Raw genomic sequence first — 20,484 nt, 5'->3', positions numbered from 1 at the left:
ACCTGCCAAGTTGTCAATGATGAGTTGCTTTGTGCCTCTGACTGCCAATTGGACTATTTCTGAAAGCACATCAAGCTCTTATCCAAAGATAGCCCTGCTGACATGGAGGGGCATGGAGTAAAGCAGGGGGGAGCAATCAATAGCAAGTAACCCCATTTTCAACTAGAGCTGAAGTGACAGTGTAGCGAAGTCACTTCTGTCTCTATGACCAACAGCATCCAGAAGTAATCCATGAGTGGAAATGGAGCTGGATCTCTCTTGCAGCTCAAGTCAAATTACTGAGCTGGAAAATTAGAAGGGAAAGCTACATTCACTAGTGCAATCTCACCTCCCCTGCTCATTCAGGAAATATGATAGACCATTCAACCTCTAAAACTCTAACCCAGGTATGTCAGACTCAAGGCCCGGGGGTCCATACTGTGGGGTGCTTAGATCTAGCCCATGGGGCCGCCTTGGAAATAGCGAAGGACTGGCCCACGGTGCCTCTGCCAGCAAAAACGAAGCTCAGGAGGGCCGCATGCAGCCCTTGTGAGCTCCATTTTCATGGCATGAGGCCATCCCAGCCAAAAACAGAGCCTGCAAGGGCCGCATGTGCCCCCACCCGAGCTCAGTTTTTGCTGGCAGAGGGTTACAGGCCGTCCCAGCCAAAAATGGAGCTTGGGAGTCCATTTTCACTGCAGAGCACTCGGGCCACCACCTGTGCCCCCCAACACAAGTTACATCATGCTAACCACTCCCACCCTGGCCACACCCACCCTGGCCCCCCGAGGTCAAACACTACCCTGATGCGGCCCTCAGTGAAATTGAGTTTGACACCCCTGCTCTAACCAAATAGACTTCATAACTTCAAAGGGAAAGCACTTCTGCTGTCATTCCATCAGAAAGTTTCGCCTAATATATAGTCAAGATACAGTTCTTTTTCATCAACAGAATCATTGATTCAAGTAGTACAAGAAGCGATCAGCTATATACCCTAAGATTACATCCTGAGCATAACATTACCTATTGGAATATATGATTTAGATAAGTAGAGGGAAAGCTCATTAAAACCATAACACTTTAGATTTCCCCAGCCTAAATACTGTGCAGATTTGTCAGGCCTGAATCTTTCTGAGCTATCCTTGAAGCAGAAACATCCAGTCATAGGCGACACCTAGTCCTTATATGCAACTCCCAGTAACGTCTTCACAAAATGCAAACTTTTTAAAGTGTTGTACAAAATTGCAGCTAACTGTATTCTTAACTCTGTTGTTATTTACTCTATCTTATAAACCACTTCGAATGCTTTTTAAAGAGGAGAGTAGGCCAATCATATTTAAAGAAACAAAGGGAAGCACTTCTAGTGCTGGCAGCGTAATTATTCAGATGCTGGGCCTGTTCTGTTTTGACTATGCATTTCTGCTCAAGTGACAAGTAAAAAGAAAAAGAAGGAATCTAATCTAGTGGAATTCAGAGCAGGGATCTGATACCCAAACAATGCCCCTGCCACAAGTTCAGGCTGATGCAACTGAAAGGGAATATTTAATTTTAAGCATCCACATTTTCTGACAATTATTTTTAAATCCTGTGAACCATAACATGCCTGTATATAGAAAAACAGTGGAAGAATCTATTCGCAAACAGCTGTCAGGCGAGAGCCTACATTTAATATGATTCAATAGGAAATCGGCCTCTTTAAAAAATAGAACCCAACATTAAACTTCGGGAAATTCAGAACTCTCCTGGGGCATTTTGGCTATGACAGATTAATGAACTATTTATCTCCTCAATAAACATGCAAAACTAATTAAATGTCCTTGCTTTTTAGAATAATAGGGAGAAGGAAAACGCCAGCTGACAAAAGAAAAATAATTAACCTCGCTAGTGTGATTTCATTGTCAGAACTTAGAAGTGATATGATGCATTAAATATGATGCTTCAATTGAAAACACTTTACTCATTCAAAATAAGATGTCAACCCAGAAGAAAACAAGAGTCCTGGTGGGGAGCTAGTGCCCACTTGCATTGTGCATCCATCCACAGATATCCATGCAGATATGTTTAAGGACAAAATGGACACAATAGGATAACAAGAAATGAAAACTTGTCCAGCTTGTGACTCTTCTGTGCAACCTCCATTGTATAACATTCAGAGCAGCAGGAAATGTTCATAACGTAGTTCCATAATTCTACTATGTTTCTGACATAGTATTGGGTTGACCTTGAAAAGCTAAGCAAGACCAGACCTGGTTAATATTTGGATGGGAGATCACTAAGAAAACTCAGGGCTGTAAGCTAGACTGGAAAACCCAAACTGTCTAGGAAGAAGACAATGTCAAATCACTTCTATATTGTGCCAAGAAAATTACATGCATATATGTCCATAAATTATGAATACTAGAGTTTGAGCAAAGATTAGCTTTTACCTAAGTTAGGAAAATATCTTGGTCTTTACTGATCCCTAATGGATCAACCAATAAATGATAATAATTTAGACTAGTGCATCAAAACCAACAAAGATTCTTTCGGGAACCATAAGATCCCTTGTTCTTTTTGATGTATTCTAGTTACATAGTTTTATGTTTAAACATTCCTTTTCAAGTTCTTTTGTTCCTGAACATTATAGTCTTGCTGAAGAACGTTGGCAAGCTAGTTAGAATGTCCTTCTCCAACTAAGACAGTTTCTTATCTATTAAATCAGACATAGAAGTTATCTGCATTTCTATTTGACTTACCATCCAATTCAATGAAATTAAAAGTTTTGGAATTTTTTGCATGGGAGAAAATACTGGAGAAGTTCATATTCTTAGATTTATAATTGCTGTGGCAAATATTCAAAATGTTCAATAGTTTGAGTGGGATGTTTTTGTACTTATAGTTTATAGGATCACCCATCTTCCAATTTAAATTCCTTCTTCAGAGATCAGAAGTCTCCCTGCCTTCAATACATCCATTAAATCCTAAAATCAAACATCATGTGATTTTATTTACTGCCAAATTATAACATAGGGGTGTCTAGAAGATTGCCCTTTTCCATGGATATTCCTACCAGAATGTTCAGATACTTTTAAAAATTATTTTATTAACCATTGATATAGTCTGTTCCCACTTGATACCTCAGGAAATATGCTGCTCATATTCCCTAAACTGCTTTCTTCATTTATCTATCTATTCTTCTTTTTGAAAACAAGAGCCTTATAAGTTTCCTTAGAAAACAAACAATGTTATCATTTTTTTTTCTAATCAGCTTCCTCTCTCTCAACAAAAAAAAAAAGGCAAAAGTTTGCTGGTATTAACGAAATATTCAATGGGACAAGGACCTAGAAGGGATGACAAGTCAATTCTTGTAAATCTTTAGTTTCTAGTAATTTTGTTTTGCTAGATTTCAGTTCACAGGGTTGTTGTCGTGGGGAAAATAGGAGAAGGAAGGTGTGTTGGATGTGTTCGCCATCTTGAGTTATTTGCAAAAATAATACAGGTGGAATATAATTAAATAAAAATAAAATCCCCAAAACTAATAATGATGACTGAGGCATCCTGAGTATGTCTGGTTGTTGAAGAATGAATCAAGAGACATGGAGAAAGTGAAGGAAATGGGATATCCTAGAGAAACATCAGGGGGGATTGGCTGGAACATGGAAAATAACATTTCATCATTACAGTATTTTGTTCCACTTTTCACTTTAATAAGTGTCTTTATTAAAGAATTAAAATCTGAAACAAAATACCCTGTTTCCCCGAAAATAAGACATTCCCTGATAATAAGTCCAATCAGGCTTTTGAGCACATGCGCTAAAATTAGACCCCCCTCCCCCCAAAAAATAAGCCCTCCCCAAAAATAAGCCCTCCCTGAAAATATTTAACCACATGTGCAGTCGGTCCCCGCCATTTCCTCTGGTTAGGGATGGGGAGATAGAGCTGAAAATCAGGTAAGATGGTAAGAGGAGCCTGTCTTGCTCCATGCATCCGAAAATAATAAGACCTCCCCGAAAACAAGGCCAAGCTCTTATTTCGGGGTTCAAAAAATATAAGACAGGGTCTTATTTTCGGGGAAACACGGTAAATACAAATGTACTGTATCTAATGGTTTGTCTTTCATTATTTTCTTTTTTTTTTAATTTTAAAACAAAACTTTATTCATTCTTAAAAACATTTCTTTTAGTCAAGAAACAAATTTACATATACAGTACACAACTTCACCTACTAACTAATTTTTCTTTCATTATTTTCTATTCCCTAAGGCCCGCCCCCCCCCTTTATTGCAACAAACATTGCTGAAATAGTTTAAAATGTATTAGTAGGATTGGATGAACATTTCATTTTTTGAGGGAAATATAAGAATTTTGTATTTTCACAGATATTAATAATTGGGTTTCTGATGGGTAATTTTGGAGTTATGGCTGTTATTCTTTCAACAGTGCTAAAAAGCCATCAGAATGGATGAATTGATGATGGATGGATAAATAGTAAATCAATAGCCAGAAGAGAAATAAATAGTTACCATCAGCAATTTAGTGGCAATTTTGCTGTTGGCATTTGTGAAAGAAATGGATAAAAATTTCCAACTCGTCCAACATTTTATAGTTATATAAATTATTTTTTTCCTAAGTGAGGAAAAAGCCTGTAATTGTGATCTGATTTATAGCAGAGAAATGTTGGTAGATGCAGCATATACATTTTTCTAAGCATCCAGTTAGCAAACAACAATTAATAATGTAAAGAATCCTCAAACAACTTTCACTGTCTAAAATTCAAGACTACTTCTAAATGATACTTTTGGAATTTTGGCCTTTATGTAATTATCTACCAGCATTCATTTTTTTTTTTAATTTGATTTATATGTCGCCCTTCTCCGAAGACTCAGGGCGGCTTACAATGTGCTCAGCAATAGCCTTCATCCTTTTGTATATTTATACAAAGTCAGCTTATTGCCCCCACAAACTGGGTCCTCATTTCACCTACCTTAGAAAGGATGGAAGGCTGAGTCAACCTTGAGCCTTGGCAAGATTCGAACCCTGCAGTAATTGCAGGCAGCTGGTCTTAATAAGCTTAATAACAGGGTGCCTTAAACCCCTGTACTACCAAGGCTCAAATTCCTCAAATTCAAGTCTGCTCGTTTGTCTCAATGAGATTTTCAGAACAATCTTGACAACATCTGAGTATTTTATTTTTTATTGCTTGATTAAATTTAAACGCCGCCCATCAAGTGACTCTGAGCAGCAGAATATCATAGTGAGTAGCACCCTAAATCTAAAGTTCATAATTTTTTTGGAGTTTGTGCTTTAATTTATTAGGCATGCTAACAATCAGTTGTTGTGAAGCAATTTGGTTAATTGATCTCAGATTTGGGATATAGAATAATTTAAACCATTTTCTAAAACCTACCACGGTCTTTATACATTGATCCAATATCTAAAATGAATTGGGATTTTAGAAATGTTTACTTCTTTAAATTCATTCTAGAATTTGATTTCTTATTAAGCAATATGCATCTGCCATACATGCTCTGTGCAGGCATTCTTAAAAGTATTTAACTAAGCATGCAAACAGGGCTCAGCTAAATAAATAGCTTTGCCTACATCTGACATATCACATGATGCTTCTTTCCAATATCCACATGTATTCAGAGCATGAACTCTGCACCAGTTGAAGTTATGCAGTAATAAGGTTCTGGCTTAAATCAAGATCTCTCTCTTACTCCCTCCCTCCTTTCCTCCATCCATCCCTCTCTCTCTCTCTCTCTTCTCTCTCTCCTCCCTCCCTCCATCCCTCTCTCTCTCTCTCCTTCCTCCCTCCCTCTCTCTCCCTCCCTCCTTCCCTCCATTCAACCCCCTATCTCTCTCTCACTCTCCTTTTATCTATCTCTTTATCTCTATCTCTCGCTATCTATCAATCTATCAATCTATCTGTCTATCTGTCTGTCTACCTGCCTACATGCCTACAGTAGTTGGGTTGTACCTGCTTGCATTGTCCATAAAGAAGCCAGAAGGACATTATTTGGGATGATGTACACAATGTGGGATGAAACTCAGTTGGTACAATCGTGTTCTCAGTCCATAATATATGTTTATACTTTCAGGAAAGAATAAGCAAAGTATTCATGGATTTCACCACCAACTCTGTGCTTCAAGAGCTGTAATTTTTAGTCTGCATTTGATTGATTGACATATCAATGTAACAGAATCAGCAGACACAGTGCTTTGTAAAATATGTCATAATTCTTTCCTCTGAGCAATTTCTGCTCTGAATAGCTTATGATATGGAAAGAACATGCCCTGAAAACATCTTTTTTCTGCACTATCCCTGCAACTTTGTCTTCTTCTTCTTCTTCTTTTTTCATTCCCATTCATCGGTTGAGGGCATTTTACATCAACCATAGCCTGGTGTTTTCCCTCTTATTCTAACACTATCCAAGGGCAGCCCCAAGGAGTTTAAAATCTGCTATGCTTTGTCACACTTTATGTTGTAGGAAAGTCAGATGACTGCAGCCACTTGAAACAGAAGGATGAGGAGGGATTGGAAATGAGGACAGCAAATTTCACACCAGGCTACTTTTCTTCCATCCCAAGAATAGACAAAATGCATTTCAATTCAGCAATGAGGAAAAAATGTTAATTCCAATGGGAATGGGAATTTTGTTTATTAAAGGCAATGTGGGAAACAGGCATTTCAAGGAAATGAAATGCATGTTTTCTGAACCCTGTGAAGGAAAAGAGGAATGTGTAATACACCAACAAACCTTCTCCTTGAAAAGAAAACTGCTCAACTGTTGCTTTTTGACAACAGTTCTCTCTCAGGAACTTGAGAAAGAGTAATGTTTAGTTATGCTTCAGTCTGTATGAATTGTCTCTAGAAGCAGCGGCTAGTTATTCATCAAGGGCCTTCCTTCTCAGGTAACAGAAGAAGTAAAAAAAGGCAGGCTGTAACTACTTTTAATTGAATTACCCAGTCTGCAAGCTTGTATTATATCAGGTTACTTAAAAGGAGGTAAAGGTAAAGGTTCCCCTCGCACATACTGTATGTGGTAGTCATTCCTGACTCTAGGGGGCAGTGCTCATCTCCGCTTCAAAGCTGAAGAGCCAGTGCTGTCCGAAGATGTCTCCATGGTCATGTGGCTGGTTAATGCCAAAGGCGCACAGAAAGCTGTTACCTTCCCACCAAAGGTGGTCCCTATTTTTCTACTTGCATTTTTTACGTGCTTTCGAACTGCTAGGTTGGCAGAAGCTGGGACAAGTAACGGGAGCTCACCCCCTTATGCAGTACTAGGGATTCGAACCACTGAACTGCCAACCTTTCGATCGACAAACTCAGCGTCTTAGCCACTGAGCCACTGCATCCCTAAAAAGGACTACAAAAGGTCAAAGAAATTGGAACGCTTTCACTCTCCACTCACATTCAAGTAATTTCGCTTCAGGTGTGACCCTTACACAATTAGACTATGAACTTTCCTGCGATTACAGAGTTCTCAACAAACAACACTAGCACAAGTAACTTTTGTTCAGTATCAGTTTCAGGAACTGGTGGGCACATTGCATTGCTGGAAATGCTAGCTTTGGTGAAAGCATTTCCAGATGACCTACAGGATTCATGCTACAGAACCCATGCAGAGAAGGAGAAGGTGGAGCCTGAAAGAAAAGGGTTGTGATATTTAAAAATAGGGAAGGGAAAGACAAGTACTCACATGGTAAAAGAATCAGGGGGAGCCGAAACTCTCCTCAGGTCAACGGGCGACACTTTTTGGATGCTATAGGCAGCAGGAAATGAGTAGCCACAGCAGGAACAGCACAACAGATGGACAAACAAGAAAAAAGCCCAGACAGACAGACAGACAGAGAGAAAGAGAGAGAGAAAGACAGACAACATTTAACCAAAACAAAAGGAAAGCATTACATACAAGCTCAATGGAGATGCATATTAAGTTCTAGGGCAGCAAACCCAAAGCCAGTGATAGATACCAGCAAGCACAATGAAAGGAAATGGTGCTGGTACCACAGAATGAGGCAGCGGCAGCACAAGGAGATTCTTGTAGCATGATGTAATCTTGGAAATGGCAAGAGGTGAAGGGCTCTGATAGAGAAAGGCAGACGCTATCAGAGCAATTGATCCAAGTACCTCACCCAAAGTATGACTCAGTATTTCAAATATATTGGTATTCGGACATGCTGGTCTTTTTCAATCACCGCTACTACAATAATCCTTCAAAATGTAATGCAGAGTCCTCGCTTATTGACTTTAGAGGACAAGAGAGAGGAAATATAGGTACAAGATGATGGGGGAACTGCTGTGCATATTTTGAACCCAGGCAGTTTTGAAAAGGCATTGCATTTACAGTTCATTTTACTAACAGAAGGAGTGGCTTGCTGGGGGTTCACAGGGAAAACCTTTATCTAAGATTCTGTATAGTTTGGAGAACCCCCAAATCCCAATCCTGGCTGGCCCTTCCCCTCCCAGGAATCCCCAAGTGGCCCGTTTTGGATCCAGGTAAGTGCAGGGTGTGCGTGGAGGCTCAGGGAGGGTGAAAAACGGGCCTACTAGAAGTTCGGGAAAGCCAGAAAGAGGCCCGTTTCCTGTCTCCAGAGGGCCTCCAAAGCCTGGGGAGGCCGTTTTCGCCCTCCCAGAGGCTCGAGGAAAGCCTCCGGAGCCCGGGGAGGGCAAAAACACCCCCCTACACACTGTGGTGCAGGAGGCCGACTAGGCCACACCCATCATGGCCACGCCCACCCAGCAACTGGGAAGAGAACCCCTTGAAGCCCACCCCTGACTAACAGTAAATAGCTGCTACCATCTCAGTATAAATGGATTCTCCACTTCCTCATTCGTCTCTCAAGGATTCCTTTCACTTCATTTTATTGTTATCAGTCCAGTGGCCTTGTCATTACAACTCACAATTTTGGATTTTGCAGCAGGGGAGAATCAAGTTTTGAGGGGGGAAAAACCCAAGATGTGTTTTCCTGAACAAAGGTCAGACAAGGCCCCAGTGGAATCAGGTGGAAGATGTCATTCGTTTAAAGAAAGCAGGTGATACAATTTCAAACAAAGCTACAAACATGCAGCTATCTCATCACCAGCTTGCAGGGGTATGCAACATCAGCACTCTTCATATAATATATCGAGGCTCCTCTTCCTCTGATATGTCACATAAATAGAGTGACAAAACAGCCTTTAAAACAAACTGCAAGAGTCTTGGGGAACCCACCCAACACTACACAAAAGAAAAGAACTCAGCTCTTTTATATTATTTTTAAGTCCATTTCATTTCTTTTAAAAGCAAGTCTATAGAATTGCATTGTCCATAAAATATGTATTAAACTTTCTCAGACCAATTTGAAGGTTCCGAAAATGTATGTATTTTTAAGACAGGATTTATGATTGAATTACCCCAGTGGTGGGTTGCTCCCGGTTTGGGCTGGTTCGGGCGAACTGGTAGTGGTGATGATGTGACGTCACCGAACCGGTTCTCTTTGACTGGGAGCTGGGCCCTCCTACCTGCCCCCGCGTTATACTTACCTTTATTTGTTGTTTTTTAGCCCAGCTGATAGGTGCAGAAGAGTGGATTGCCGCACCTCAACTGGGCAGAAACCTAATGTGCTTCCATGGAGCGCACGTTCGGCATGCATGTAAGTGAAGCCACCATGCACGCAGCGATCACGCGCAAAGCATGTGCGTGAAGAGAACCGATGATAACACCGGTTGGAACCTACCACTGCTTTACCCATATCTGAAAAGATAAAATCCAGTATGGAATACACATAGTCCTCAATTAATGCTTTTCATGGAGTCCAGAATTACAGTTGTAAGTCATTGTGGTCATTAAGTAGAACGCCAAGTAACTGTGCTTGATTTTACGGCCTTTTTTTGCACTGGTTGTAAAACATTGTTTTTACCAGAAGTAATTTCCAGAAACCAGCAAAAAAACAAAAAATCACAGTCAGATGACTGTAGGATGCTATAAAAGCCATAAAGGTGAATTTGTTGCCAAGGGCCCAAAATGTGATTACTTGACCACAACAGGAATGTGCAACTGTTACTAGACCTTCAAAATCAGGTCATAAATATCTTTTGGGGAGTCTGTCATAATTTTGAACGGTTGCTAAGGAACCAGTTGTTAAGCAAGGACAACATGCATTTACATGTTTGTGTTCCTTTTGAACAGACCCAACAAAATATTTGTTGTAGGCTCTGAAATTGGAGTAGAAAAATTTTGTTCTCTCCCTTTCTTTCTCTCTCTCTCTCTCTTTCTCTCCCACATATACATATGAAGATCAGCCAAAATTGTGCACTATCCTTACTTGCAACACCAGTATAGGTAGTCTTCGACTTACAACAATTCATTTAGTTACCGTTCAAAGTTACAACAGCACTGAAAAAAGTGACTTATGATTGTTTTTCACGGTTACAACTTTTGCAGCATCTCCAGGATCATGTGATCAAAATTCAGACATTTGGCAACTGATTCATACTTATGACCGTTGCAGCATCCTAGGGTCATGTGATCCCTTTCTGCAACCTTCTGACAAGCAAAGACAATGGGGAAGCCAGATTCACTTAATAACCAAGTTACTAACTTATTAACTGCAGTGCTTCACTTAACAACCATGGCAAGCAATGTTGTAAAATGGGGCAAAACTCACTTCAACAAAAGATCACTTAACAACATAAATTTTGGGGTCAATTGTGGTCGTAAATCATAAGCCCACAGGGTGCTTAAATTTGGCCCGTGGGGCCGGGCTGGAAACAGCAAAGAACCAGTCTGCAGTTTGCTGTGCCTCTGCCAATAAAAATGGAGCTCCGGGGAGGCTGCACATGATTCCCTGCCTCCCTGTTTTCAGCTGCTATGGCCTCCAGCAGCCCTCTGCCAGTGAAAAGAAGGAAGAAGAAAGGAGAATGAAGAGGGAAGAGGAAAGGAAAAAGAAGAAAAGGAAGGAAGGAAGGAAAGAAGGAAGGAAGGAAGGAAGGAAGGAAGGAAGGAAGGAAGGAAGGAAGGAAGGAGATTATAATGAGAGGGAGGGAGGATCTGAGGGAAGTTCTGCCTTAGCACTTGGCCACCACAGATGCCCCCCTGACATGAGTGACATCGAGCTAGCCACACCCACCATGGCCACGCCCAACCCGGCCCTCCGAGGTCAAACACAACCCTGATGCGGCCCTCAATGAAATCGAGTTTGACACCCCTGCCCTTGACTATTTCACTACTTGTACAATAAGTCACACTGAAGAGGATCTGGTTTCAATCCATTAGTAATACAAATATAAAATTACATTTGAATGAACAATATCTCATTGTTCATTCAAATTATAAAAGTCCTCTCATCCCCTTTCTTGTTCAATTAAAAATGATCAGACTTACAAACACAAGAGCAGTTTACGCCGGATATATAGAGCTTTGGAGAACTGCAAAGTACATTTCATGCGTGACCTTTTTATTTTATTTTTATTCTGCTTGATGTTTAGTCAAAATGACTTGTGGGCATCAAACTTAATTCCCTCCCCCCCTTTAATTTAGCCCAAGGTCAGTAAATTATAACCTAGAGTAGGAACAAGATAAAGTTGAAAGACAACTGAAAAAAATCCATAACTAAAACTAAACATTTTTCGATGGAAAGTATCATTTGCAGATTTCTACAACTCCAACTTGGATTGCTTGGACAAAGGGATAGTTCTTAATATTGTCATTCTAAGGCTCATTCCATAATGGGTAAATTTTAAAACCAAATACACATAATTAGATTGATCATATTAATCTCCCCTTTTGATTCTGTTACTCAAAAAAAAATCACTCTTTAAACTTTGGTCTTAAGCTCTTTGACCACCTAATGAGAAGGAAGGACTCACTGGAGAAGAGCCTAATGCTGGGAAAGATTGAGGGCAAAAGAAGAAGAGAACAGCAGAGAACGAGGTGGCTGGATGGAGTCACTGAAGCAGTCGGTGTGAGCTTAAATGGACTCCAAAGGATGGTAGAGGACAGGAAGGCCTGGAGGAACATTGTCCATGGGGTTGCGATGGGTCGGACATGACTTCACAACTAACAACAACAACAATTTTGTGCTGTTAATTAATGTTGTATTTCATTCAAATACATTCCAGGGGGATGCTGCAATGGTCCTAACTGTGAAAAATGGTCATAAGTCATTTTTTTCAGTGCTGTTGTAACTTTGAATGGTCACTAAACGAACTGTTGTAAGTTGAGGACTACCTGTACCTTTCCGTCTCCCACTTGCAAACCTCCAAAAGCCACTGTGAGGAAATAATTGGGCCTTGGCCTGAGCAACGGTCCTTCCCGTATGTTCTCTTCACGGGGTCACAGGAGGCTATCGCCAATCTCAGATCGCTGCAGAGCTTATGCGTGAAACAGGAGGTTGTCTTTTGATCAGAAAATGCCTTTTTGTGAAGCTGGATGCTGATAATATAGCACTTTTCTCTTCAAAGTGACATTCCGATTATGTATCAGATTTGTATCTCCAGTCTGGCAAAATTGCAGTATTGTCACTACAAAGCCAATTTTCATTTATTTCATTTATCACCACATTTTTCCCCCCTCCTAGAAATAGCGGGAAGTGAAGGGCACCTCATTCTTTTGCTGGATTAATTCAGTCTGATGCAGAACATAAAGGGACACAAAAGATAAAAGCCATAAACAAATATATATTTTTTCTTCCCTATGTGGATGCAAACTTAGAGATTGGTGGCACTTAAATCTTTTTTTCTGGAATGGCAAAATTATCTTTGCAAAAATTGCTTATCAATCTGCACACACACACACACACACACACACACACACACACACATTCTTGTGAATGAATTCAGAGTTTGTAAGGATATCTCTGTTAACTGCAGTTCTCAAATTGCATGTGGTTTATTAAAAGAGAGAAACCCTGGCTTCCCTAATTGTATGATTCCTTTAGTTCTTTTCTTCAGAAAAATCAAGGCTTTTAAATGCAATTAATTTTCCCAAGTTATGGAATTTTATGGAGGTCCAAATAATGTTACTCTCTATTTATAAGTGTAGGAAGTTAGCACCCACCCCTTTCCTAGGAAAATGTGATATTTTAGGAAATATTAAAAGGGCAGAATATTTCTCCTAAAAGGGAGGCAGAAACTCAGACCCCCCACCTTTGTCCATGGGCCATTAAGGCCTGGGCCAGTCTATTCTACATAGCAGAGATCTACCTCCTTCAGACAGAGCCATAGTAGGAATTGCCCAAAGCCCTTTCATTACATCACCACCCAGCAAGGTTCAACCAAGCCTGGGACTCTGGACAACCTACAGAGTTGCCCCTGCATGGCCTCATGGGAGTCTGACAACCAATCAGAATACAAGCTCAAATTCAAAAGCCCAGAGAGTGTATAAAACTTAGGCACTCTCAGCATCTCTGCCCTTTTTTTTACTTCACCTAAGATCTTCAAGGCATGTGATCCTGTCCACCATTAAAACCATCTTTCCAAGCAGTCTCCATGTTTCCAGTGTCTTTCTTCCCCACTTGGAACTGAATCCAGAAAGATATTTCTTCTAACATCAACATCCATACTACCCTTTTCTTTCCAGAAAAAAGAGAATCCATTGTAGAAGACCACTGTAGATAGGATTTTATTTTTTTTATTTATTTATTTATTGGTTTGATTTATACGCCGCCCTTCTCCGGAGACTCAGGGCGGCTTACAATGCGTTAAGCAATAGCCTTCATACTTTTGTATATACCTGCTTAGTAGGGCTTTCAGCCCCCCCCCCCCCCAGCAGTGTTCTTTTTTATACAAAGTCAGCTTATTGCCCCCACAATCCGGGTCCTCATTTTACCTACCTCGAAAGGATGGAAGGCTGAGTCAACCTTGAGCCTGGTGAGATTTGAACTCACAGTAATTGCAGGCAGCTGGCAGCTAAGTGCTATTTAACAGTGCTTTAGTCCGCTGCTCCACCAAGGCTCTTGGTGCACAATGCAACTTAATTAGCAGTGCAAGCAGGAATCCTGTCTGAAAACACTTACGTGTGAAACACCATAGACTTGCAGTTGGTGAAATGGATTGCCAAATTTGCGGTAAAGTTGATGGAAAAAAGGACAAAGTTGGTGCAGCAGAATGTGGTAGATTGTAGGAAAGACCATTTGATCTAATAATGTAATTTTAATAGTAGTTTTAAGACTGATTGGGTAGATGCAGGGGTGACATTATAATATAATTTTAATCATATTTAAATTGTATCTCAAATGATTATATTTTATTCCAATTTCATTTTAGATCGTATTTTATTCTAATTGCATTTTTAATCGTGCGTTATTCCAATTTCATTTAAATTGTTTTACCAAACTTTTGTAATGATTTGTTTCTGGAACTCTGCACTTTGATATGGCCCAAGGGCTAATCAATAAATAAATTCAACACCATAGGCTGAAGGACTTCAAGGATTTGCAAATGTCTTTAAATTTATGTATGTCCTTCAATTTTTTTCAACCCTTTATTTGGGCCCTGGCAAAGAGACATTGCAAATGCACTCATTTCCCATCCTAAAGCTTTTTAGGACAAACTTTCAAGACAAATGATAAGAAGAATCACTGGCATAGGCAGCATAATCTGCTCACATTTATAGCAGACCCAGATTATGTATAAACATAGTTGGTTCTCTACAGCAGGGGTGTCAAACTGGATTTCTTCAAGGGCCGGATCAGCATTGTAGTTCTCCACGGGGCAACCGGGGGGGAGGGGGAGATGGGATGGATGCCTCCTACAGCACTTTGCCAGCCAAAATAAGCCTCATGCCTCCCCCCCCCGCACCCCATTTTGGCCAGCAAAATGCTGCAGGAGGCCATCCAGGCTGAAAATGGGCTGTGTGGGGGCTGTGCACGCCTGGCCACATTTTGGCTGCCAGAGGCCCTGCGGCCGGTCCTTTGCTATTTCCAGGCTGACCCCACGGGCCAGATTTAAGCATTCCATGTATCTTGAGATTGACATCCCTGCTCTACAGGTTAGGGCACAGTTTTTCAACCTTTGCAACTTTAAGATGTGCAGACGTCAACTCCCAGAATTCCCCAGTCAGCTACTGGATGCATTGTTGTTGTTGTTAGTTGCAAAGTCATGTCCGACCCATCGCGATCCCATGGACAACGTTCCTCCAGGCCTTCCTGTCCTCTACCATCCCCCAGAGTCCATTTAAGCTCACGCCGACTACTTCAGTGACTCCATCCAGCCACCTCATTCTCTGCCGTCCCATTCTTCTTTTGCCCTCAAACTTTCCCAGCATTAGGCTCTTCTCCACTGAGTCCTTCCTTCTCATTAGGTGACCAAAGTATTTGAGTTTCATCTTCAGGATCTGGCCTTCTAAAGAGCAGTCAGGGTTGATCTCCTCTAGGACTGACCAGTTTGATGGCCTTGCAGTCCAAGGGACTTGCAGGAGTCTCCTCCAGCACCATAGTTCAAAGGCGTCAATTCTTTGGCACTCAGCCTTTCTTATGGTCCAACTTTCACAGCCATACATTGCAACTGGGAAAACCATAGCCTTGACTATACGCACTTTGGTGGCAGGGTGATGTCTCTACTTTTTAGTAAGCTATCTAGAATTGCCATAGCTTTCCTCCCCAGGAGCAAAAGAAATCTTTTAATTTATTGGCTGCAGTCCCCTTCTGCGATGATCTTGGAGCCCAGGAAAATAAAATCTGTCACTACCTCCATTTCTTCCCTATCTATTTGCCAGGAATTGAGAGGGCCAGGAGCCATGATCTTAATTTTCTTAATGTTGAGTTTCAAGCCAACTTTTGCACTCTCCTTCTTCACCTTCATCAAGAGGCTCTTTAGTGCCTCTTCACTTTCTGCCATTAGAGTGGTATCATCTGCATATCTGAGGTTGTTGATATTTCTCCCAGCAATCTTAATTCCAATTTTTGATTCATCTAGCCTCGCCTTTCTCATGATGTGCTCTGCATATAAGTTAAATAGGCAGGACGACAGTATACAGCCTTGCCGAACTCCTTTCCCAATTTTGAACCAGTCAGTGGTTCCATGTCTGGATTATAGACATGCCCAATTTTATTGAAAATAATTATTCATGCTACTGCAAATTCTAGCAAGCTGATATTAGGCAATTCAAATGGGAAGCCAAATCCCCATGGATCTTCCTTCCTGCTCACCTGTGTGTTACTTTAACATTCATCTGCACTTTCTGTTTGCCCCACCTTGAGGCAGGACCTTCTCTTGTTTCAGGAAACAGGAACAGCTGACGTTGACCTCAGTCTTCCCCTAAGCTTCCAAGAAAGTGAATTCCATCTGTGTTTTCTTGTGCTACCTCAACAGCAGCATGTTTATCCTTCTATTGGTGTGTGTGTTTGGTCTCCCTTCTATCTTATACAAATGCCTCCATTCAGAGGTGAAATCCAGCAGGTTCTGACAGGTTCTGGAGAACCGGTAGCAGAAATTTTGAGTAGTTCAGAGAACCGGCAAATACCACCTCTGGCTGGCCCCCGAGTGGGGTGGGAATAGGGATTTTGCAGTATCCTTCCCCTGCCATGCCCACCAAGCCACACCATGCCCACCAAGCCATGCCCACAGAACTGGTAGTAAAAAAAATTGAATTTCACCACTGCCTCCATTCCAATTGGCTGGCCTGTGCTTTGACAGGCAAATGACCCTTCCCACATCACTCCCCCACCCAGTCCACACTTCCTGACTTGGATAGCCATTTCATTGTAGATGTCTTTGACTCATTTTTCTTTCTTTCCTTCTCTTCACCAGTCCTCAAAAGACATAGAAAGGAATACACCTTGGAACTTGCTTTCCCGTAAGAAAGGAAAAGCAGAAGAACCCACCAATCAGGAATAGTGTTATCTGCATTAGAGACAATATCAGGGCGTTATTAGGGTCACGTGGAATAAGGAGTTGAAATCTAAAATCTCAGGCATGAAAAACGAGATCCACATGTGAACTGATTAACTGATTGATTGCTAAAAGCCTGTGCACAGGAATCTTCTTCTTCTACTGGTCAGCACTAGTTAAAGTTAGATAAGAGTCAATGCCAATGAAGGAGGTTGGACTTCATTCTTTTATGGCTATGTAAGGACTCTAAACGGATGCCTAGTTTAATTCCTCCCTCTGGCTCTGCCAGTCTCTTTTACAAAAGAGATTTCTTAAATGGCTTCATTTCCAGCTGATTTATACATAGGAAGAAAGCAGCTGAAGGCTACAGGGCAAATAAGTTCATATTCTTAACTTGAATAGTGACCACTATTATTGTCACTGCGTTATTTTATTTACCAGCTGAGCTAATCATTTCTGGACTGTCTGACTTTCTGTCAGTTTTATTAGAGAACTTTTCTTCGGTTTTTCTTTTCAGAATATTGCAACTTGGAGGAAGCCTCGATCCATCCTCTAATTAAATCAGGGTGATTTTTCCCAGAGCCAAAGATGGGATTAATCAATGCCCTGACAATTATATTTCATGCTCAGATATAGCATGTGCTTGGATTTTCTAATTACAGCATCGTTGATTATGTGTATCATCTCCTTCCATCTTTTAAGCTTTCAATGACAGTTTAGGAAACGTTTGCTTGAGCTGAGAATCTACATATTCATATAATACTCTTCACAACACTATAGAATTGTTTCCAATTTTTTCTATTTTCTGATCTAGCTGGCTGCCCTGAGATTTTCTATCAGTATCTTGCCAAGTATTGAAAAGTCCAACACTATTTAGCTTTTTAAAAAATATTATCCAAAGTTAATTAAGTGCTGCCACACGCTGCAATACGCCTTAACCATTTTGATAGCCTTACTATTGAATTACGGAACATAAAAATCTAGTAACAGACTTTAGTATCATCTACAAGACTATAAAGAGGGTTTTAAAAAAAAATAGAAAGGCTACCTATTAACTTTATGGAAGATAATATTATGTACATGCAACTTCACTTTGTATTTTGATGAATTATTTGTATTTAGGATACCATATTTTTCGGATTATAAGATACACCTTTTTCCCCCCTAAAAGGGGGTGAAAATTTGGGTGCGTCTTATACACCAAATGTAGTCCTGCCCACCCGCTGGCCCCCACCCTTTGGCCTCTGCCTCCCAGCAATTTACCTCCTTGCAGCAAGCAGCAAGAAGAAACAGCCCATTTCAGCTTCAGCACAGCCTAATTAAGACAAGTTGATTGTCATTTGGATTGGCCTCCCGACTTCCAGCTGTTTCAGGCTGCAGGGATGGCCATTGCCTATTGTTGGGCGGGCCTCTGCTGCTTGCTACAAGGAGGTAAATTGCTGGGAGCAGATTTTTTTTTTTCTTGTGCTAATCAAGCTATGCTGAAAATGAAAATGAAAGTAAAGCAGGCTGTTTGCTGTTTGCTGCAATGAGACAAAATTGCTGGGAGGCAGAGGCAGATTTCTTTTTCTTGTTTTCCTCACCAAAAAAGGTAGGTGCGTCTTATAGTCCGGAGGGTCTTATACTCCAAAAAATACGGTATTTATTACTGACTTTGAGAGCCAGGGAATTTGGCAATACATTTCTATAGAAGGGCACTTCCCATCATTAATAACCACCAGGAAAAAAAAATGTTCAACCTTTTCAGATTCAATCTGTATATTAAATCTGAGTTCTATATCATTTAACTATTATTCCAACTCTTAAAGGGCAAACTAATTTGCTTTAGTTTTAGCAATGTTCACATGCCTTTTTTCATGTCTTCCAACAGAGATTTTACAGATGAATTTGGAAATATTTAAACCAAATACTCTAGGTTACATATTTGCAAATTCATTTCATACTCTTCTTGGAGTCCCTTTTTTAAAACTTACATTCTGAGCTAGGGAAAGAAGCCAGGTCATTAATCATTTCAATATAAATATTAGGCTTTAAGTTAAACAAGCTGATAATTCTCCATTCCTTGTTCAATACTCTGGTTTATTTTGATATGCCAATTAATACATGGCCTCCCCTATTAGGATATTCATTGAATCAGGTCTCATTTACTTATAAAAGTTTCAAGTTCTCTCTTTAAGCACTGTTTTGCATCAGATGATTTTCAGAATTCAATACTATTGGTCATAGTATTCTTTTGGACCAGTATTTCTCAACCTTGGCTAATTTAAGATATGTGGATTTCAACTCCCACAATTCCCCAGCCAACATGCTGGATCGCTAGAACCTGACAACTATTTGATCGCATAAAATGAATCAATCGATTAATTGAAATTAAAATCTTTCAAAGAGCTTTCAATGGTTGAGATTTAATTGGCGTCAGCTTATGTTTTATTTTTGTATTATGCTGTAAAGAGTCTTCAAAAACCAATAGCATATCAATACTGTTACTTAGTAATAAAATAAACATAAACATAATCTGCCATTAATAATTACACTCGCCATTCACTTTGCATAGTGAATGCCAAATGTATATTTGGCATTCACCAAGTATATCAAACAATAAATTATAATAACTGTTTACTACTAGAACTCACACCCCTTTCCAAGTTACAGTTATTTCAACAAAAACTCATATTTCATTGACAATAAATGTCTCTGCACCTTTTTGGAGAAGCTAATGGTTGAAGATGCAATATGCATTATTAGTTAATATGCTATTATTGTTCCCTTTGGAACAAAGGAATCTGACATATTATTTTTGTTCTGACAGATCCACTGTTTTTTGTAAATGCTCATATTTTTTTTAATTATGCACAGATGCTTCTTTTGACTAGATATTTTGTGAGACTTTTAGGTATTTGGACTGCAAATAGTAGTTTATATGGATCATTTTCCATTTTTATCATTCAGTAAAGTGACTTAAATGTGAATCTAATTATATAAGATGGCATAAATGTTATGTGTGAGACTATTTTTCATTAGCATATGAAAGTTTTAAGCATTTGGGAGTCTTTTCTTTCCTCTTTTCTTTTTCCCTTTTATGCATATAAAATAAATATTTTAAAAGCTCGTGTCTTTTTTAATCAAATCTGCTTCTCTTTTGTTTTCTTTATTAGCATTGCCTCTCTCAACCAAAGAAGTTGGAATCAGGATGTATATGCATAAAACTGGCAGAAAAATGTAGGAGAAATGATTTAGAATAAAAGTTGTTGAAGTTCTTTCCCTGAACCAGGAAAATAGTTCATACTTAGATCCTCTACCCCAGACCTTAACTTTCTCTCACCCTTTTTCCTTGTTGGACTGGCTATCTGTGGAAGGACTAGAATGAAAAGTGTCATTACATATGTCATAATATAATTATTCAAATGACATGAATTCTTTCATTTGCATAATCATCCCAAAGGCGCTTTTTCAAAAGGCAACTGAGCTTTCTTTTTCCTTGAAGATGTTTCGCTTCTCATCCAAGAAGCTTCTTCAGTACTGGATGAGAAGTTAAATGTCTTCAAGAAAAAAAAAACCCAGCTGCCTTTTGAAAAAGCACCTTTGGGACAACCATGACCTAGATCAGTGATAGCAAACCTTTTAAGCATCGAGTGCTGAAAAGGTTGCACAGAAAGGTCGTACACAGGCGCGCTCATCATGGCCGCACTCTGGAAAAGCTGAACTTCCAGA

At 40.0% G+C, this 20,484-nt stretch overlaps 1 protein-coding gene across 1 annotated transcript in view; it reads right to left on the bottom strand.

Annotated features, from left to right (window-relative positions):
• Positions 1-20,484, bottom strand: part of DGKI (diacylglycerol kinase iota) — a 341,772-nt gene that overhangs the window by 101,493 nt on the left and 219,795 nt on the right. The window contains 1 exon segment of the mRNA XM_070948056.1: positions 7,661-7,723. Coding sequence (XP_070804157.1) covers positions 7,661-7,723 — 63 coding nt within the window.

This window comes from Pituophis catenifer, unplaced genomic scaffold (assembly GCF_029215685.1).
Source record: "Pituophis catenifer annectens isolate HBS135680 unplaced genomic scaffold, rPitCat1.0.hap2 SCAF_7, whole genome shotgun sequence".
NCBI classification, from domain to species: Eukaryota; Metazoa; Chordata; class Lepidosauria; order Squamata; family Colubridae; genus Pituophis; species Pituophis catenifer.
The sequence above is the reverse complement of the archived record's forward strand: the minus strand, read 5'-3'. Positions and strand labels throughout refer to the sequence as shown.